This window comes from Hibiscus syriacus, unplaced genomic scaffold (genome assembly GCF_006381635.1).
Source record: "Hibiscus syriacus cultivar Baekdansim isolate YM2019G1 unplaced genomic scaffold, ASM638163v2 tig00009499_pilon, whole genome shotgun sequence".
In the NCBI taxonomy this organism is placed as follows: Eukaryota; Viridiplantae; Streptophyta; class Magnoliopsida; order Malvales; family Malvaceae; genus Hibiscus; species Hibiscus syriacus.
This window is the reverse complement of record NW_024062196.1, coordinates 31,540-52,677: the sequence shown is the minus strand read 5'-3', so window position 1 is coordinate 52,677 and position 21,138 is coordinate 31,540. Positions and strand designations below refer to the sequence as shown.

The 21,138-nt window shown below is 33.8% G+C and overlaps 2 protein-coding genes across 4 annotated transcripts; one reads left to right on the top strand and one right to left on the bottom strand.

The window, feature by feature from the left end:
- Positions 1 to 4,375: 4,375 nt before the first annotated feature.
- LOC120203254 (protein ETHYLENE INSENSITIVE 3-like) lies at positions 4,376 to 4,777 on the bottom strand. Its single transcript, XM_039203575.1, has one exon. The coding sequence runs from the start codon at positions 4,775 to 4,777 to the stop codon at positions 4,376 to 4,378; it is 402 nt and encodes a 133-aa protein (XP_039059506.1).
- A 12,229-nt stretch (positions 4,778 to 17,006) lies between these two features.
- LOC120203257 (ABSCISIC ACID-INSENSITIVE 5-like protein 2) lies at positions 17,007 to 19,001 on the top strand. Of its 3 annotated transcripts, XM_039203584.1 has the most exons (5): positions 17,007 to 17,183; positions 17,685 to 18,135; positions 18,217 to 18,378; positions 18,470 to 18,541; positions 18,778 to 19,001. In XM_039203584.1, the coding sequence occupies exons 2-5, from the start codon at positions 17,731 to 17,733 to the stop codon at positions 18,853 to 18,855; spliced, it is 717 nt and encodes a 238-aa protein (XP_039059515.1). In that variant the 5' UTR covers positions 17,007 to 17,183; positions 17,685 to 17,730; the 3' UTR covers positions 18,856 to 19,001. The 3 variants fall into 3 exon arrangements, with proteins under 3 accessions (XP_039059515.1, XP_039059514.1, XP_039059513.1); XM_039203583.1 differs by having other exon boundaries at positions 17,707 to 18,378; XM_039203582.1 differs by having other exon boundaries at positions 17,685 to 18,378.
- The last annotated feature ends 2,137 nt before the right edge of the window (positions 19,002 to 21,138 follow it).

Below are 21,138 nucleotides of genomic sequence, written 5' to 3'. Positions count from 1 at the left end.
TGGTTGGTTTAGCAGGAATGTAAGATTACCGTGTTTGGTTAAAGGAATAAAAGATTATTAGAATGTATATTTGACCAAATTGTCCTTATTATATATTTGTATAATATTACAAATTTTAAAATATTTATATATTTTCTTTAAAAAATTAAATTCATAATATTTATATAATTTTTTTACAAAATTAAAAATATAAAAAAGATTTAATGAAAGGGTAATTTTTTTTTAACCCTTGAACTTTATATAAAAATTTAATTATATATATTTTTTTATAAATCTAAAATAATTTAAGGATAAATTTGTAATTTAACCTTCGTATAATTTTTATTATTCAATGACAGAAGAATGATATTTTTGAAAAAAAAATAAAAATTTAAGGGCATTTTAGTCCAAAACACCGGTAATGTTACAATACGGGAATGGAGGTAATGATATTCCCGGTAATATATTCCAAAAAATCTACTATTGGTAATAAAACATTACCGGGAATGAGATTCCCGGCCAACCAAACATGGGAATGTGAGATTCCCATGGGATGGGAATCCCACTATCCTTGAACCAAACACCCCCTTAAAGTAAGAAAAAAAATCACAAAATTAATTATTATTAAGTGAAAAAATATTGAATATGAGATCTATTTTTAACTTATGTGGTTCGCTAAGTAGTTGAAAATCAATATTTTAAATGATTTAATTTTGTTATTATATCATATATTGAATTTTATACATGTTTATTGTTATTAAAAGGTTACACTTATGATCATTAAAGTTAAAATAAATTTCTATTTTAATCACTAAAATTTTAAAAATTATATTATAATCATTGAATCATCATTAAAGCATAACAATAATACATTTATCATTGTATAAATGTACTACTGAAAATCTATCAAACTGAAGCATGTAAATCCAGTTTGTCTTGGAGGTTTATCCTCGGCTTATTATCCAAGTATTATGTGACAAATTCTGCTTCATGCAGTAGTTGTTAGCTTTATTAGAGCATTTACATACGGTGGAAGTCAAGTAATCTAAGGTCTGTTTCCATATTTTTATCTAACGAGCATCACAATATCAGAAAGGGATATTTGGTTGATAAATTTTTTTATTTATGACCTCTTCTTCTCTACATATGCAAAGATGGTGTAATGCTTTCTCTTTACCAAGCCTCTGAATACCCAAGGATACTTATGTTGTACACATCACCTCAATTTATATTATTGTTTATTTTTTACATAAATAGCTAGTATGTCAGATCGTTTGTTTTTTGTTTAGTTCAGAGATAACTTGGTTCATTCGTTCATCCCCTTATATTCTAGTAATTCAACATTTGTTTTCGCAGACAACATAGACTTGTGCACTGCCTTCGGCAAATATTTTTAGTGTTGTCTCAGCATTATTAACTCCGGTAAATATTGTTATGTCTTTTTAAATTAAGAATATATTTATTTATTTATTTAATTTTAAAATTTTAAACTGAATAGTAATATATACTCATAATTATTACAAATTGGTTGTGATGGAAATATGATAGTATCATTTTATTTACATACTATTATTGTTATATATATATTTATATTAGTATTGATAATGTTTATCCTTTATACTAAATAATGAAATTTATTTATATTTGCTATTTATCCTAATTATTTGATTAAATTTTTAATCTCTTTTATTATTAAGAGATTAATTTATACATTTCAATGATTTTAAAATAAATATATTGTTTATATAACTGATTTACTCTTACAATTTTTAAGATTTTTTATTTAATAAATACAATATATAGTAAATATATCAAAATAATCGTATTTTGTTATGTCATCTTGTAACCAAACTTCTCTGTTTGTTACTGTACCTGATATTACGATTAGCGCCGTAAATAAGTTAAGTCAAACTATAATATTGTTGAGTTCGACTTGACTTAAAAATTTTAAAGTGAAACTCGATTAAAAAATTTGAGAGCCTAAAATTTTTAAACTCGACTTGAACTCAAAACCATTAATTGAAACTCGAAAAATTTCAAAAAAGTTTGAAATAAAAAAATAAATCTTAAACTTAATCCAATTAAAGCTCAAACTCGAATCAGAATCTTAAATACATTTATTTTGTATTTTATTAAATCAACACATAAATATTAATATTGTTAATGATTTAATTATTAAAAAATAAAATTTTAATATATTATTCTTTCGAGTTGCTCAAAAATTTTCAAATCAAGTATGAAGTTAACTCATTTCGACTTGTTAAAAACTTAAACATAAATAACTCACAAATTATCTTGTCTCATTTACAGCTCTAAGAGTTTGAAAGTTTACTACACAACTAGACGAGCTTGAATGAACCTTACAGTGAGGAGCCGACACACACGCTAAGAAAAAGTCATACAAACCGAGTCAAATGAGGTAAGAAAAGTTATACAAACCGAGTCAAATGAGCTAAGAAAAGTTATACAAACCGAGTCAAATGATTCCTACCCTAACAGTTTCGATTCGCTTTAAAAACAAAACACACACACATAAGAGTGAACGTTGAATCGAATTGCTAAAAAAATTTAAGTTATTTATTTTATAATTTAAAGTTGATTTGGAATTTTTTCAATTCAAGTTAATTTTATAAAATTCAAGTTAATTTTTTGAATTTCTATTTAAATTTAATTATAGATATTTATAATATTATAGTATTATTTGATTTCAATTTAAATGATGTTTTATAACTATATACAATTCATATATTTTTCCTCATTTTTTTCATATGTGATATACATATATTATACTCGAGAGACTTGATTCAAACTTAAAAATCAATCTATTAATTACTAAAAATTTTGAATTATTAGAGTTACCGATTTGAGTTATTCAAGTTCTATTTTACAAACTTGATTCGAACTTGATAATTTTCGAGCCGAATTTATGAAATTACAACTCGAAATCAATTTAAGTCAAATTTTTTCGAGTCAAATCGAATCAGAGAAATTAATTTTTCATGTCGAGTTTTGCTCACCCCTGTGCACAGTTTCAATACAACAAACTCGACCACTATGTAACCGTTACTTCATTACAAGACAACGTACATCATCAGATTCAAACCCCAACATGATAAAGGTAGGAACTGGTTCATAAGTTTCAAACAAAAAAAGGCGAAAACGAAATAATAACCCCACAACCCAAATTGAAACAGTGTATCTAACTTATTTATAGAACAGGTCACATTCTATGCAATGTAAATCAGTTGCAGAATTATGGGACCTTCCACGTTTTTATTGAAGCCCATACGATAAACCTGCTAACTTCTACAGCTACCGACAAGCTAAAAATGATAGCCATGTAAGAAAAATCAGTTTTGGCTCAGTGCAAGGGGAGTAAGGTCTATCTCCTATAAGTGCTCAGTACGGCTGAGTTGACGCTCAATAGGATACGCTTTCGGCTTTGCTATTGTTTCTAGAACCACATTGAAACATCATGTTTTGGCATGATGTTCATCAACTGCTTTTAGATCTTAATTGTAATCAAACGAAGCCAAATCAAACGGAGAGCCAAACATCAATTTGGAACTGTTGTTCTTGTTGTTGCTGTTGTTGTTGTAGTTGTAGTTGGCCTCAGAGGGTGAATTCAAAGCCTTATATGGGTCAAATTGGCATTCCCCTTGTGGAAACATCTGATTATCATGGGGCATGTTTGACTCATCGAAAAAGTTTCCCTCCATCATGATGCCTTGACCACATAAGAATTCTTCCTGTTGTGGCTGGAATTTCTGCTGAATAAGATTTTGACCTTCTGTAACCGGATTTTTACAGGGATTCAGGTGCTTGTTGCATTGAACATTGCTATCGTATATCGACATGAGCTCAGTGATCATTTTCTGTCCATCTTCCGGATCTCAGAGACCTGATGATCGAATGGTGCTGGGACAGAAGTAATAGACGTTGCAGCCGGCTTTGGTTGTGCAAATGATTGAGGGAAGATGACTGCTTTCACTTCATTCGCGTTAAAATCCACACCATTGAACTGTGCAGAGGAGTTTCTCTGCGGACAAGTTAGTTGATATCCTTAGACGGTTTCCTCTTTCGTACCAAATCCAAATTAACAACTTCTCCCTTAAAAGGAAAAGTTGGTTGCTGGATAATCCTCATTCTATCTGTACCCAAGTTCGATGAATTCAGATTAACAGGTTTGCACTCTTGTATATCAAAGCTTGCTTCATCTTCCGCCCCCTCAACATCATACTCACTGCAGTCATTTCTAACCAAGGACCCACTTTCTCCACTCGAGGACAATGGTGGGCAGGAATCAGGGTAAAGATCACGGGCCAACGCCTCCTCCTGGTTAATGATAGCGAGCCAAGTCGCACTTTCTTTTGCAGTCATCTTGTCCTGCAAACACTTACTGCCGTACAAGCTTGCGGATCTTGTCAATATCGGGAAACATATGCTTGATTACAGCTGTAAGAACCCCCACTTTCCAAGACTTCTTCAAGTCATGAGGTTTCTTATAAGGAGGAGGGCCTTGATCTTTGGACAATCCTAATTGTGGCCACCATGGAGGAGGGACATCTTTCTCTAAAGGAAAGCACCTTTGAGGTGGATCACAGTGTTGTATCAGTGCAGACAAAATAGAACCAAGAGTTGTATCTTGAAGTTCTTGCAAGGTATGTGGTGTCGGGGCGATCGAGTTACAGCCATCATTCTTGCCAGGAATCAATTTGTCCGCCTGGTACTTTGCGATAGCAGCAGGACCATTACGATCAAACCTTACTTTATCCCGTTGATAATGCTCAATCCACATAGTATTGGAAACACTATTGGAAATGAGTATTTATAGTATGGAATTCCCATTTCCTTGTTGAGTGAAAGAGAACAAGGGGGACTCTCGCGCGCCGCCGCCGTCCGTCTCGTCTAGTCTCGGCTCGTGGTCGTGGTCGTACGTGTCTTCGACACGTCCGCGCGGATACTATCTTTTTAGAGAAAATTCTTGAAGAATTTCTCTTTGAAAGAAACAAATGAAAAAATGTAAAAGATTTCAACTGATATTTATAGGTTGTTGAATACTGTTTAATTTCAAATGATAACAGCTGGTTTATGAGAGTTATCAGAAATTAAACAGCTTTTCCTAAATTAAATAAAAAACGTTAAGATGTATCTGGACTGATTTCCAGCTTTGTACAAAGGAGACAAGCTGTTAATATCAGGAGTTCCAGGAGTTATTTGATTTAATTCCATGGGTTACATGATACAATGAACATGGACTATTTTTGAGTCTGGTTCATCTAAACGTTTCAGCTGTTACAAAAGAAGAGATTTAATTCTGAAATTTTATGGACGATTTTAACCCTATTTCTAGCCTATAAATAGAGGGCTATATTCAGTTTCTCAACTCACTCTCAACATTCACAATTCACTTTCAAAGTGTTTTCTGCAATTATTCTTTCTGTGCTTTCCGATAAGAAGAGCAATACCACTGACAGTCCACTTCGATTTCGGGTGTACGGAATTCGGAGCGACCGTGTTAACCTCGGGGGACGGTCCGCCTACTGCAGTGATTACACACATCGGGGCGAATTTGTTTCTAAGGCAGTGGTTATACCACGACACAGTTTACGAATCTGTTCCTTTTAATTACTGTTTATATTTACAGTCAGTGCTAACGGTGTAGTTTTGCAGTTCATATATCCAACAATTTAGAAACGAATTCCATATACTGCAATCATGACAACACCTTTGAGCAAACTAATCCCCGATCTTTCCAAGCTCGATGCACTTGATGGAAAGAATTATAGAAGGTGGTCCCAAAAAATCCTGATATTCTTCGAGCAGCTTGACTACGTGCTGCTCAAGCCACCACCTACCATGCCGCCAACCCCAGCTGCCGGTAATGATGTGGATGTGGTCCTCAATGATGATGCCTTAGCAACTGCCGCTGCCGCTCTCGCTATCTACGAGAAAGACAACAAGACGGTGCGAGGACATCTGCTCAGCCACATGTCAAATAAACTATTTGATATGTTCCTTAGAGAAAGGAGTGCCAAGGCAATATGGGACACTCTCGACAAAAAGTATGGTGCGGACGATACGGGCATCAAGAAGTATGTTGTTGGCGAATGGCTCAAATTCTAGATGACAGACGACAAGCCAATAATGGATCAAGTCCATGACTATGAGAACTTAGTCGCTGACATCATCGCTGAAGGGATGCAAATGTGTGAGGTGCTGCAAGCCAATGTACTCATTGAGAAGCTACCCAAGTCCTGGTCCGACTACCGCAACTCTCTTAAGCATAAGAAGAGAGACATTTTGCTTGAAGAACTTGTGGCCATATGAAGATTGAAGAAGCCAACCGTTTAAAAGATAAGCTTACTAATTTTATGAGTAATTTATCTTTTAAAGCTAACTTGGTTGAGTCAAAATTTAAGAAGATCATGAAACGTTGGAATCAAGACAATAAGACGAAACCACATAAGGCTACCAACTTCAAGAAGTCAGGAAAGACCAAACCGGAAAGAAAGACGTTCAAGTGTTATGTCTGTAGTTTACCCGGCCACAAAGCTTACCAATGCCAACACCGCTCAGACAGCCAGAATGAAAACAAGCCACAGATGCACGTTGTAGAAGAAGATGATGAGATCATTGTTGCGGTGGTCTCAGAAGTTAATCTGGTGGAGAACAGTTCAGAATGGGTAGTTGACACTGGCGCTTCGAAGCATTTCTGCGCAATGAAGGAGTTTTTCACCGAGTTCGATGATGGGAACATTGGTGAATGTGTGTACATGGGGAACTCTAGCAGTTCTGAAGTGTTAGGCAAAGACAAGGTTTTACTTAAGCTGACTTCTAGTAAAACTCTGGCTTTAAATAATGTTATGTATGTACCTGCCTTGCGTAGAAATTTGATAAGTGGTGGGCTTCTGAATAAGGCATGCATTAAGTTAGTTTTTGAGGCAGATAAACTTGTACATTCCCGAAATGGTGATTATGTGGGGAAAGGGTTTTTAAGCAATGGTTTATTTGCCATAGAAACTCAATTTAATGAAAATAAAGCTACCACTTCTGCTTATATTGTTGAATCCATTGATATGTAGCATGCTAGATTAGGACATGTGAATATTCATGCTTTAAAGAAATTAATGAATATGAATGTTCTGTCTAAACTAGACACAACTAGCTTTAACAAATGTGAGATTTGTGTAGAAGCTAAGCATACTAGACCTCACTTTAAGACTGTTTCTAATAGAAAGACTGAACTGTTAGAACTCATTCATACTGATCTAGCAGATTTTAGAAACACTGAAAGTAAAGGAGGAAAACACTACTACATAACTTTTGTAGATGATTATTCAAGATATACAAAAGTTTATCTCCTAAGAACTAAAGATGAAGCTGAAAACTTCTTTCTTATTTATAAGGCAGAAGTAGAAAATCAGTTAGATAGGAGAATCAAACGGGTTAGATCTGATAGAGGTGGTGAATATGGATCTAATTTCTTAAAAGATATTTGTGAAAAGAATGGCATAATTCATGAAACTTCAACCCCCTATTTTCCTCAACAGAATGGTATAGCCGAAAGGAAAAATAGAATTTTAAAAGAGATGGTGAATTCTTTACTAATAAGTTCAGGGTTATCTGATGACATATGGGGGGAAGCATTCTATCGACAATTCATATCTTAAACCGAGTTCCTCATAAGAAATTAGATTCTACCCCATATGAATTGTGGAAAGGATACGCTCCTAATTTACAATACTTGAAAGTGTGGGGGTGTCTGACCAAAGTGGGTTTGCCAGACTTTAAGAAGTCCACCATCAGACCTAAAACTATTGATGCAGTGTTTATAGGGTATGCTACGAATAGTGTTGCATACAGATTCATGCTTTTACAAGATTATTCTATTTGTGAGTCAAGGGATGTTGTTTTCTTTGAAAATAATTTTCCTTTAAAGGAATCGAGAATAAATATTGAAACACAAATAGAATATATTTCATCCACTTATTCTAGTAATCCTGCTAGGTCTTCTGAACAAATTGATTTCGAGCCTAGAAAACGTAAAAGGCAAAGAGTTGAAACCTCTTTTGGACCAGACTTTATTACTTCCTTTATTTATGAGATAAATGATTTAGACTCCATTTCAGATCCTATAGCTCAAATTTTTCTGTTAGATGAGGATCCTAAAACTTTTGAAGAAGCTATAAGATCTATCGATGCTATTTTTTGAAAAAGCGCTGTTAGTGATAAACTAGAATCGATAATGTCTAATCATACTTGGGAATTAGTTGACTTGCCTAAGGGATTCAAACCAATCTCCAACAAATGGGTCTTCCGGAAGAAACTAAGGCCAGATGGTTCGATTCAGCGGTACAAGGCAAGGTTAGTCGTCAAAGGGTTCACTCAAAGGTTTGGTTTAGACTATTTTGATACAAATTCTCCCGTTACAAAAATCTCAACGATTCGTGTATTATTTGCACTAGCCTCTATTCATAAGTTGCAGGTACATCAAATGGATGTTAAGACTGCTTTCTTGAATGGAGATCTAGATGTGGAGATTTACATAGAGCAACCACTAGGTTTTGAAGCACCTGGTATGGAAGGCAAAGTCTGTAGACTCAAAAAGTCACTCTATGGACTTAAGCAGGCTCCTAAACAGTGTTATGAGAAATTTCATAAAACTATTCTTAGTTTTGGTTTTGTTGTGAATGGTTCGGATGCTTGTGTGTATTCGAAGATGTTTGACACTGAATGTGTTATTATAAGTCTTTATGTTGATGACATGTTGATTTTCAGTTCTAACATTGAGTCTATTAACAAAGTTAAAAATTTCTTGTCCACTAAGTTTGAGATGACAGATTTGGGAGAAGTAGATGTAATCTTAGGAGTCAAAGTTACCAAAACTGAGAAGGGATTTTCTTTATGTCAAGCACATTATATAGAGAAAGTGCTAAAGAAATTTGACAGTTTTGATGTCATCACTGTTCGAACTCCTTATGACCTAGCATACATCTAGTTAAGAATAAAGGAAGTAGTGTTTCCCAAACTGAATATGTTAAGTTAATCGAAAGCTTAATGTTCTTAATGAACTATACTCGGCATGATATTACTTATGCTGTGAGTAGACTGAGTAGATATACTCATAATCCGAGTGGTGATCATTGGATTGCTCTTAAACGCTTACTGAAGTATCTTAAGGGTACTTTGGATTGGAAACTTGAGTTTGTTGGCTTTCCTGCGGTACTGGAAGGATATTGTGATGCCAACTGGGTTTCTGATAATGATGAGGTAAGCTCTACGAGCGGGTATGTTTTTACTTTGGGTGGAGCAGCAATCTCGTGGAAATCATCAAAGCAGACTTGTATTGCTCGTTCTACTATGGAGTCAGAGTTTATAGCTCTTGACCTAGCTGGGCAAGAAGCCGAGTGGCTCAGAAGTTTGTTAGCAGATATTCCGTTGTGGGGAAGACCGACTCCTCCAGTTTCATTATTGTGTGATTCACAAGATGCGATATGTGTGGCTATGAACCAAGCTTACAATGGTAAGAAAAGACACATTCGTATAAGACATGAGTCAATGAGACACTTAATAAAGAATGGAGTGCTCTCTTTAGAGTATGTGAAGTCGGAAAGGAACCTAGCAGATCCACTTACCAAAGGGTTAAGTCGGAAGCTGGTCCTAGATTCGTCGAGGGGGATGGGTCTAAAGCCCATTGGTTGAGGAATTCATGGTGGATACCCAACTTAGTTATCTAAGTTCCATGTGGTCAAACGAAACCATGGAAAGACTCATAGTGCACATTCCTACTGCCTATCCCTATGACGAATAATGTGCATGCCCAGGATGAGCTTAAGTGCTCTTAATGAATTCATAGCCCAGGCTTTGGGTGGTCTTAGTGAGAAAGACTTGATGAATTTACCGATTTTGGCTGAATATATATTCTTAATAAGTTCATAACCCAGAGTGAGTGGGTAGGAAATGATGAACTTACCGACAGAAAGGTTGAGTTTGTTAAACTCTTAATAAATTCAAATCCAAGTATTTGGATGGTTCTAGTGAGAAGGACTTATTGAATTTACTGATAAATGAGGTTGAATATTTATTCTTAATGACTTCTTAGCCCAGAGTTTGGGTGGTTCATTTATAATGAACTTGAAGAAAGTCACCATACCCTTTGTGAGGTTGAACTATTATAAAAGCTCTTAATTATTTCATATCATTTTTAAGATGGTTTATGTTGAGATAAACTTGATGAAATAACCTATGTAAGTGAGAAGGGTTAGCCGCTTTCTATGAAAAATGTTGGGCCATTTTTCTAGCACACTTACTAGAATCCTGAGGTAAGATGGTCAAATATATACTTTTGTATATATATATATCTTACACATCGAGGACTCAGGTGGATGAAGGGGTTAGTTGTGTGTTATGAGTTTACCCCCATCTTAGAAAGTTCCAGACTAGTTTCACTTATCTAAGAGAATGATTGCTCATCATCACTATGTACTAGTTCCAGATACGTTCATTAGTGCTTAAGCAACTAATCTCGTTATTGCTCTTCTGGAAAGTTTGTTTTCGAGTTTCAGAAGAATTATTTCGCATTAGTGGGGGAATGTTGGTAATGCTCAATCCCACATAGTATTGGAAACACTATTGGGAATGGGTATTTATAGTATGGAATTCCCACTTCCTTGTTGAGTGAAAGAGAATAAGGGGGATTCTCGCGCACTGCCGCTGCCGTCCGTCCGTCCGTCTCGTCTCGACACGGCTCGGCTCGTGGTCGTGGTAATACGTGTCTTCGACACGTCCGCGCGGATACTATCTTTTTAGAGAAAATTCTTGAGGAATTTCTCTTTGAAAGAAACAAATGGAAAAATGTGAAAGATTTCAACTGATATTTATAGGCTGTTGAGGACTGTTTAATTTCAAATGATAACATCTGGTTTATGAGAGTTATCAGAAATTAAACAGCTTTTCCTAAATTAAATAAAAAACGTTAAGATGTATCTGGACTGATTTCCAGCTTTGTACAGAGGAAACAAGCTGTTAATATCAGGAGTTACAAGAGTTATTTGATTTAATTCCATAGGTTACATGATATAATTTCGGGAGTTATAACAGCTGAACAATGATGCAATGAACCTGGACTATTTTTGAGTCAGTTTCATATAGACGTTTCAGCTGTTATAAAAGAAGCTTGAAATTTTATGGACGATTTTAACCCTATTTCTAGCCTATAAATAGAGGGCTATATTCAGCTTCTCAACTCACTCTCAACATTCACAATTCACTTTCAAAGTGTTTTCTGCAATTATTCTTTCTGTGCTTTCCGATAAGAAGAGCAATATCACCGGCAGTCCACTCCGATTCCGGGTGTACGGAATTCGGAGCGACCGTGTTAACCTCGGGAGACGGTCCGCCTACTGCAGCGATTACACACATCGGGGTAAATTCGTTTCTATGGCAGTGGTTATACCACGACACGGTTTACGAATCTGTTTCTTTTAATTACTGTTTATATTTCCAGTCAGTGTTAACGGTGTAGTTTTACAGTTCATATATCCAACATATCCTTCCACCATTCTCGAAGATTGTCAGATGCCCGGTTACCAGCTTTCCCTTTTCCGGAATAATCCCATAAACAAAACCTTAATCCTTACAAACTTCCATCATCTTCAACATGTACTTCAATATCCCATCCTTACCCTTACTCTGGTCTTTAAGCCGTTTGAGTCGCATTTTGTCCCTCCACATCCACCTCTCAAGTTCATCCACATCGATATCCCCATCACTATAGTCATCCTCCGCTGCAGCATCCGCTTCAATTTGTGAGGTGGCCGCCAGATCCTTTTCCACAAGGGGAGCATTGAAGAAATATAGATCCCCACAAATCCCCATCTCATCGAACATCATCATTATTCCAACCAAGATAGGACTCTGGATAAGCCCGAGACTCAAGGGGAAATCTCCGACTCAACCTATAAGCTTCAAGCTTCTCCTAGTATCTGTTAGAACTTAGAACCGATGTAACTTCAAATTCCTCAATAACAAACGCACTCAATTAACCTGTATAATAATAATAAAAATAATAATAATAATAAATGTTAACAGATGCCCTCACTGGCAATGGATTTCTTAATAAAGACGAAAAGCCGGGTAACATAAGCCATAGCACCATAAGCATAAACATCAAAGATTTTCCATTTCCAACAAGCTAGAGATTACCAATAAATATCAATTGATCATATGCATATATATAAGAGAGTAAGTATAAAATAAATTCTGATTTATAAATATAAAATTTATGAACCATCAGATACAAGTCAGCTCTCCGGATCAACTAAAAGAAATTTTAAATAGAAGCTGAAAACATAGAACTAAACTCAAATTGATTGGATCAGATACAACCAGGATCTCAACTTTATCCATCATTATCAAAATCCAAAATGAAAAAAGTGTCCAACTTGATAACCAAAACTTCTTTTTCAATCAATAATCAATGACATGATTTTAAAAAGTAATAGAAAACCTAAACTAAGCAATTTAAACCACAACTTTATCAACCAATATAATTAAAAAGAAAACAGAGAATCAAAACCTCAACTGTCTCGATCAATAATTAAAACCCAATTCGGAAAATTAAATAAATAAAAAGACCGTATCAGAAAACTAGTAGAGAAAACTCAAAATCCAATCCAAAAAGACTTGCCAGAGGGGTAGAAAAAGCTCGAAGAAGCCATTTAGGCAACGCAGAGAGAGAGGTAATAATTGAAGAAAGGGGGTGGCTGTCTGCCTGTTGATGACTTTGATAGTAAGTGGGATAAACTATTGGGGATTTGTAAGAAATTTAACTAAAAAGTTATGTTATAAAATCAAAGTTTGGGGAAGCTTAAATAGTGGTTTTTAATTAAAAAATCAAAAGAAAAAAAAAAGGAAAATGAAGTGAAAAGAGAAGAGAAGAGACGTTTCTTTTTATAGTTAAATAATAATGATTAAGAAATATTAATTGATTAAGACAAAAGAAAATTGCAGAGTAGGGAACGTGTAGGGTAGGCCTTGGTTGGAATGCCTTAAATTAAGGTCTGGAGGCATTGGTCTTCATCCAATGTTTTCTTCCTTTATTAAAGGAGTTTTTAATTATTATTTTTATTGGATCCTTTAGTCATTCTTATAATTAATTAGGCTTAATAGCCAAATATGTGTTTAAATTATATTATTTTTCTCGAATAGGTACTTGCAGTATTTTTTTATTCATCTAGATGTCTAACATTACAAATGTGATTACTTTAAGTGTCCGGACCGTAACTGCAGTTAGTTTTCTCCGTTAAGTGATATGTATCACAATCTGGTAATTTTAAAATTTATTTTTTTAATTATTAAAAATAGTATTATATTTATAAAAAAAACTTAATTTCTTTTAAATTACAAAAATGCTTCAAAATCCCTAAAATCTCCAAATCCTAACAATAACTCGTAGCCGCCGCCTTTTCCGGCCACGACCACTGCTATTGATGTAGTCCTTGTCATCATCGTAGTTATACGACACCATAGTTGTCGTTGATTGACAATCGAAATCGCGTGGGATCGCATTTTCATCCTTGGGTTCACGGGGTATAAAACGTTGATTCGCCATCGATCGACCTGTGGTCAGTCATGATTTCATAGGAGTTTTGGTCGCGGGGAGAGGTGAGGTCGAGTGGATCTTCATCGATGGCAAAGGGTCATGACCGGTGTGGGTTTAGAAGTTGAAACGAAAGTTATCAAAGTTTTGGGGTTATTTTGAAATTTATGTGTTTTCTTTTAAAATATATATATTATTTTATTTTATTTTAATTTTATATTTAAAATTATCAGATTGCGACATGTGTCACTTAACGAAGAAAATTAACGTCGTTGGCGGCCCGAACACCTAAAATAATAATGTTTGTAAAATTAGGCATCCGGATGAGTAAATGGTTAAAAATATTGTAGGCACTTATTTGGAAAAAAATGTTTAGTTTGGACACTTATTTAGGTATTAAGCCATGGGTAAATTACAAGTTTAATGTTGAACTATCTTATCACTCTTATTTTGCTCACTCTTATCACTGATAATATGAATTATTTTATTATTATTTTTATATGAAAATTTATATTTTATTAATATTTTAATGTAATATTATAAAAATGAATTTAAAAAATTAAATTATAGACCTAAACCCTAGATTTTAAAATTATACCCCAAATTATAATCCCATCCCATCCTCCGCCTTGACAGTCTCACCCTCCCACCGACGGTCTCACCTTAACTTTCGTAAACGAACAGTTTTGTTGTTTTGTTAAAACAATCATATTAATGAAGATTATAACCTATGTGTTTTAATGAGCAGACTGTTCACAAATTCGAGTTGGTTTGTATTCGAAGATGACATAACTAATAATGCACCTGCGACATCATCCCCCATGGAGGTTATGAATGGCACCACGAATGGTGGTAGCAGCAGTAGTGATGATGAAGTGGTAGTCGGAGAGGAAGATGAGTTGAATGACAACAAACAATCGGTGAACAGCACACTCACTTTCGATGTGATGGATATATTTAACATTTATGAATGATACGAGATTCTTCAGGTTTGACAATGAAAAATGAGGATTTTTCTAAAGACATGTATTTACCTGAGTGGGTATAGGATGGGAAGAATATTTGGATTTGCAAGCCGCATGTGGCTCAAGCAGTAATCCTTTTATTGATGATGTCAGTATACCCAACCAAACAAAGGCAATGGTCACCGATGTTGGCACCCCCCTCAAATGGGGAATCCACATTTCCAAGTGATTCTTTAAACTCCATGAATTTAAGTTAAAGATTAGCGAGAAGTGATACAAATCAGAAATCTCCACCACCAATACTCTCTTTTTTTGAAGACGATGTTGAATTTGTAGGTGTGAAATCAGAAGGTACAGAGAAAGCAATGGAACAAGGAGAACAATACACTGCTTACTGGTGGCCATCCCACAGGTGTGGTTGTCGATGAGTCATCGTCCGTCGGAGGGAGGGAAAGGCTGTCATGGGGTGGGATTATAACTTGAGGTTTAGAGTTTGGGTATAATTTGAGAATTTAAAGTTTGAGTGTGTAATTTATTTTTATTATAATCATTCTTGGCATTACAATATTAATAAAACATGATATGTCATATAAAAAAATCTATATCATTGTTGAGTGACTAAAAAATCAATGTATAAACTTTAGTTATTGAATTAAAAAAATTGAAAGTATAGTGAGTGAAATAGGAGTTATATGATAGTTTAGGTACTAAATTTATAATTTACCAATTAATTAATTGGAATAGCTTCAATTATTCATTGATATCAACTCTTCAAAAGCGAGATGCTCGATGTTTTCATCAAACAAATTTTTTTCAGAAAAATGTTAAAGGTTAGGGTGTAATCGAATTGTATGAAATTTAAAATCAAGATTAACTTAAAATTAGTTTTTTATTTAAACTTGAAATATTGTTAATATTGCATACTTTTTTAAAATTTGAGGATTAATTTTAAGTAATAAAAGTAAATTTTTAAAAAGAAACATAATTGCATAGGATTATCTTAAATTGTGACATTGTCTTAAATTAATTTTAAAAAATTAAAATATTTTATATCTATCTTCAAAACATTATTTTAAAATTGATTCATAAACTTAAAATCATTTATATAAATCTTCAAACGATTCATAGCATTCTATTTTAATCCTTTCATTGGCGTAGTGTTAATTTTATTAGTTTTTGAAAGTTATGGGAATTGAATTTTTGATTTTCTAAAAAAATAATTTTTTAATGTTCTTAAAATAGAACTCGTGATCTAAAAAATCAAATTATTTTTTAAGGTCGTGAAAAAATTTAGAAGGGCATAAGTTCAATTCTCATAATCTTAAAAATTGAATTATTATTTTTTAAATCAATAGAGTTGACATCACATTAGTTGAAGAATCAGAATGAAATAATATAGATAGTTTGAGGATTAATATAAAATATTTTTAAGTTTAGATATCAATTTAAAATTTAATATAAAATATTTTAAAAATTATAATTTAAAATTATTTTAAGAAAATAAAAATATACACTACCAAATGATAGGAATTGAAGAAAAAATATTTTTTCTAAGAATAAAAAATCAACAAATCAAATTATTATCTGATGTGAAATGATACACGATGAATTAAGCTACTTCAGTAGTTAAATAGATGATTGCTATTTCTAGAGCAAGTATGAGATTAAGAATTTATTATAACAAGGGTTAAATATTTTTTATTTTCCATAAATATAAATTTTTTTAATTGAAGGGGCTGGTAATTTTGTATTTTTTAAAATATATAATTTTAATATTAATTAATAATTAAAAAAAGTAACGGGGACTAAGGCTCCCCTTAGCCCCCACAATGTTCCGCTAGTGCTCTAGATGTTCAAGGTTCGAACACCAGAAATTATAAGAGTGTTTGAGCTTTTATTGTTAAATTATTAAAAATCTTTAGAACATATCTTGTAATCCCTTATTTTAATAAATAAAATAAAATGATTAATTTTATAAAATATCTTGGGACAATAGTCCAAATATTAAAATAGTTTTAATTTTTAATGTTTAAATCATATTCTTAAAATATTAAAATTATATTATTAAAATTATTTTATTAAAATAATTAATAGTTCATATATTAATTGGAATATAAAATTAAATATAGATCATTAAATTTAAATATAATACGTTGCAAACAGATAATTTTATAGGAAATCATGACTTGTATATTTAAATATATATGATATTAAATTTAAAATATAAATTAATAATAATCTGATTAAAAGGTTGAGATGGATTTAGAATTTGAATATATTTTGGGAAGAATATTCAAAGTTCATCAATTTGTGAAACGACGTCAGAGGAGGCAGGCCAACCAAGTCGAGATGATTGGATGATAGATAGTAAAGCCCAAAAAGGTAACACGTCACAAGCGCACACGGCAGCTATTAATTGGTGCTAAACAAACAATTCAGACCCGGATTTTTCACACTCGACCCTGAAACTGAAAAAAAAAACTCCAAAAATAATCCCCGATTCCCAGAAAACTGAAATCAAGAGGAACCAATCGCACTTAATATTTTAATAATACGTGGAGTTTTCATGTAACAACAGCTTAGCAGATTTCCCTCCCCCCCCTCTTTCTGTCTCGATCCAGGACCAGAATTTCCAGGTAATACATAAGATTTCTTTGGTATTTATTTGTTTTAATATTAATCACACTATAAAGTTTCGAAATTTAACACTCAAATTGGTTGCTTCAACCATTAATTTCAATTTATCATCTTAATTTTCTTTTGCTATTGATTAATGGGTTCTTAAAAAGCTTTTGGGTAAGCACGATTCCGGGTGTTAAATTTGGTGGGAAAGGAACAAGGTTGAACGGGTAAAGCCTAATAAAATAAGAAAAAAGCGAATGATGATTTTTTCTGTTTGGTAAATGAAGGGAAATGAAGAAAAATGAGAAACTTTTGATTATGCTAGCTTAGTTGATATGTTTTTTTTAATGTTGGGAATTATTCTATTTTAGGGTTTCTATGGATTTTGGTTGTAACTAGGAAATCAAATAAATTACATCGAATTTAACTGCTGAAAGGGGGAAAAGAGAATCACTTTTGATAGTTCTTGGAATGATTAGTATGGGTAGTAATTTTCTGGGGTGATTATGTTATGGGTTTGACAACTTCTATTGATAGGGTTGAGAGTTAAAATTGTTCCGAATGGGGATTCAAACAACTGGATCCCAAAGCAATGGCCAACAGCCTCTTTCACAGCCATCTCCATTGATGAGGCAGAATTCATGGTATAGTCTCACTCTTAATGAAGTTGAAAACCAGCTAGGGAACATGGGGAAGCCCCTAGGTAATATGAACCTTGACGAGCTTCTTAATAATGTATGGAGTAATGAATCGAATCCATCAATGGGGATGGATAACGGAAGTATATCATCATTGTCTTCCCTCCAACGTCAGGCTAGCCTAACCTTGGCTAGAGCTCTGAGTGGGAAGACGGTTAATCAAGTTTGGAGTGAGATACAACAAGGTCAGAAGAGGAGGTATGGTGAGGAGACGAAGGATCGTGAAAGAGAACCAACGCTTGGCGAAACCACGTTGGAGGATTTTCTGGTACAAGCAGGACTTTTTGTTGCTGATACATCATTGGCTCCTACCATGGAATTGCATACACAACAGAGTTTACCACTGCAGTTCAGATTGTCACCTACCCCATCGATCGGCACATTGTCGGACACACCAATGACAGGGTGGAAAAGAGATGCTGAAGACACATTTGAGAAAAGCATTGAGAGGAGGTTAAGGAGAAAAATCAAGAATAGGGAATCTGCTGCCCGATCACGTGCCAGAAAGCAGGCAAGGGTTTAACATGTATTTGGTTAATTGATAGTTCTCAGCTATTTGTTCCTTTAATTTTATGCTGCCATGGTCTTCTGATTTTGCACAGGCTTACCATAATGAGCTGGTTAACAAGGTTTCACGATTGGAAGAGGATAATATAAAGCTCAAGAGAGAGAAGGTAGAATCTTTGCCCATATTTCTCCGGTTTGACATCTACACCCAAAACTTGTTTTTCAGAGGCTATAATTGTGCATTTCTTGTTTATTCTTACTTTTTTTTCTCATAGATTCTGTTAGTGAATAATGATTTGGCTAGTATCACTCAAAGCTTTATGACCCCAGTAAGGCACTGGGGTTTCCCTCTCGACATACTGAATATTGAAACAGCTAACCCAATCTTTTAACATGCTCGCAGGAATTTGATATAAAATTTCAGTGTGAAACATCTGAACCAAAGTATCAGCTTAGAAGAACATGTTCTACCATTTTCTGACTTGCGTTTTCTGCTGTTTCGAGTTTTCTAGTTGCCAAAATGTTAGGCTATCCAGTTGGCTTGTCGATGGAACTGCTTTGGGAATTCATCCAAGGGTTTGGTATTTTGTACATTTATAATTATATATGTTGGTTTTCTACAGCTTCCAAAAACTGCCATGTTTATAGGTTAGGCTCTGTTTATTTGGCTGAAAGACAACTGAATTGGTGTTGATTAGGGTTAATTCTATCTGTAAGTTAAAGCAAAGTAGAAATAGTTGGCACTGCAGTAGAAGATTATGTCTAATGAAAAATCTTATGTAAAATATTAACTGTTGTTATATTTTCCCATGAAATGTAATGATATTTGCAGGTGCTTTTCATTCTCAAGCTCCACCAATAGTATCAAGCAAGAAATATTGCTTTAAACCCTGCTTAATGAAAATTCATGTGGCAAAATTACAAGACTTGTTCAGATGATCTATTTGTTCTTCAGAAAGAGTAGCATTTATATGAATCTGTCTTCATTCACTTCGTCGACTTTCTTTTGACTTGAGTTCTAATATGCTCTCTCTGATATCATCCACGGCTCGGTATTTCTTTTCTTTAGGAGGGGCATTCTATTTATGTGCACGGGAGCAATGACCATTGACACATAATTTTACACCTAAGCACAGTACAGTATTTGTGTGTTTATCATGCGTGGCACATGCAAACAAATTTACCAATTATTCATCTAACAATTTCATGAAATTTGTTTATTTGCAATTATTCATCTAACAATTTCATGAAATTTGTTTACTTGCAACTTTCTCAATCAAATGCAAGTTTTGTAGGAAAGAGCCGGATGTACCTTTTGGATGCCAACAAATACAAAGAGCCCCGACACTGCCCACATCCACGATTACTTGAGAGAACAGATTAGCATATATCTGTGTAAAATGAAAAAAAAGAGGTTGGCTAGGATATCCAATAATATATAAGAACCATCAACTTCCCCTTTAGAAAAGCAGTGGAATGTAAACACAATTAATAAGATCTGAACCTTTGCTACTTTATAGATTATCTCATGCCTTATAATCTAAGTACCCCTAAATGAATCCCACTCAGTTTGATCACCAAAAAGTTGTGACAACTGAAAACGTGAATGCTAAACTGAAAGTGATATGGCCTAGACTTAATGCCTTTTTAAAAAATAAAAATAAAAAACCCATGTAAACAGAATTTGCAGCTAAATAATAAAATTCAAAAACTTTCATTAAAAGAATATCAACAGTTACCTTTTTATTGGTATCAAGAGAATATTTTTAATCTAAAATGAGAAAATAGAAACTTTTTAAAGAAACCTCCATTATCACTTTTAAATGCTTAAATATGTTTCAAACTATATTTAATTTTAGGGTAAACTATATGATTGATCACTTTTGTTTAAGTTTTGTAAACTTTTCCTCACTGAATTAAAAAAACATAATATTTGGTCATATTCGTTTTCATTTAATTAGCATGTGATCATTGAGACATTGATTTTCGTTAGTTTGATGACGTAATACTATAGTAAAAAGGTTTAGGGGATGTTTGTTTACTTCATAATGATTAAGCGATGAATGATTCAGAGGCTCTATATGAATTAGCTCTGAATGTGACATGTTGTTTGATTGGCTCTGAATCATTCAGAATGTACTTATGTGCTGAATCATTCAGTAATGTTATGTTGAATCATTCAGCAATATTTTGCTGAATCAGTCAGCACTGAATCATTTAGAGGTGCGAAACAAACGCGCTGAATGCTAAACGGTTCAACATTCAGCGCTGAATGGTTCCATTAAGAGACAAACAAACAGCCCCTTAGTTTTTATTTTAACTCCTGAATTTTAGATAAAATACTAATTAGAGACTTTTTATAAACCGAAAGTAATTTGGGGACAAAGTTTAAACTGCCCTTTTTTTTTAATATACCTCTCTTCTCACCCATCAGTTTCATTAAGGAAAACAATGTCGATAATGTCGCGACTGCTTTGATGGCTCGTCTTGCTCCTAAAACAAAGGTACATTTATTTGCTTGCCCATTGCTAGTGTAGAGCTCCTTTCCTATGTTCCATGATCATGGTTCACTTTGTAGGTATTGAGAAATAGCAAATGGGATGGACTCGAGATAGTTCAATCTGTCCTCACTGATGAGTCCCTACCTATTACCAAGAATCCAGGTGACGAGGTCTTCTCGGGATCTAACTGCAAAAAATGTGACATCGAGACTGTTGTCTTTGCCACTGGTGTTCATACCTTCTTTGGTATGACTGTTGACCTT

What these genes read in the sequence shown, in the direction of transcription:
- LOC120203254 (XM_039203575.1), bottom strand. Translation starts at nt 4,777, where the DNA reads ATGTGGATTGAGCATTATCAACGGGATAAAGTAAGGTTTGATCGTAAT.
- LOC120203257 (XM_039203583.1), top strand. Translation starts at nt 17,731, where the DNA reads ATGGGGATTCAAACAACTGGATCCCAAAGCAATGGCCAACAGCCTCTT. An exon ending in GATCACGTGCCAGAAAGCAG is followed by an intron (nt 18,379 to 18,469) that starts GCAAGGGTTTAA and finishes GATTTTGCACAG; the next exon opens with GCTTACCATAATGAGCTGGT. An exon ending in TAAAGCTCAAGAGAGAGAAG is followed by an intron (nt 18,542 to 18,777) that starts GTAGAATCTTTG and finishes ACATGCTCGCAG; the next exon opens with GAATTTGATATAAAATTTCA.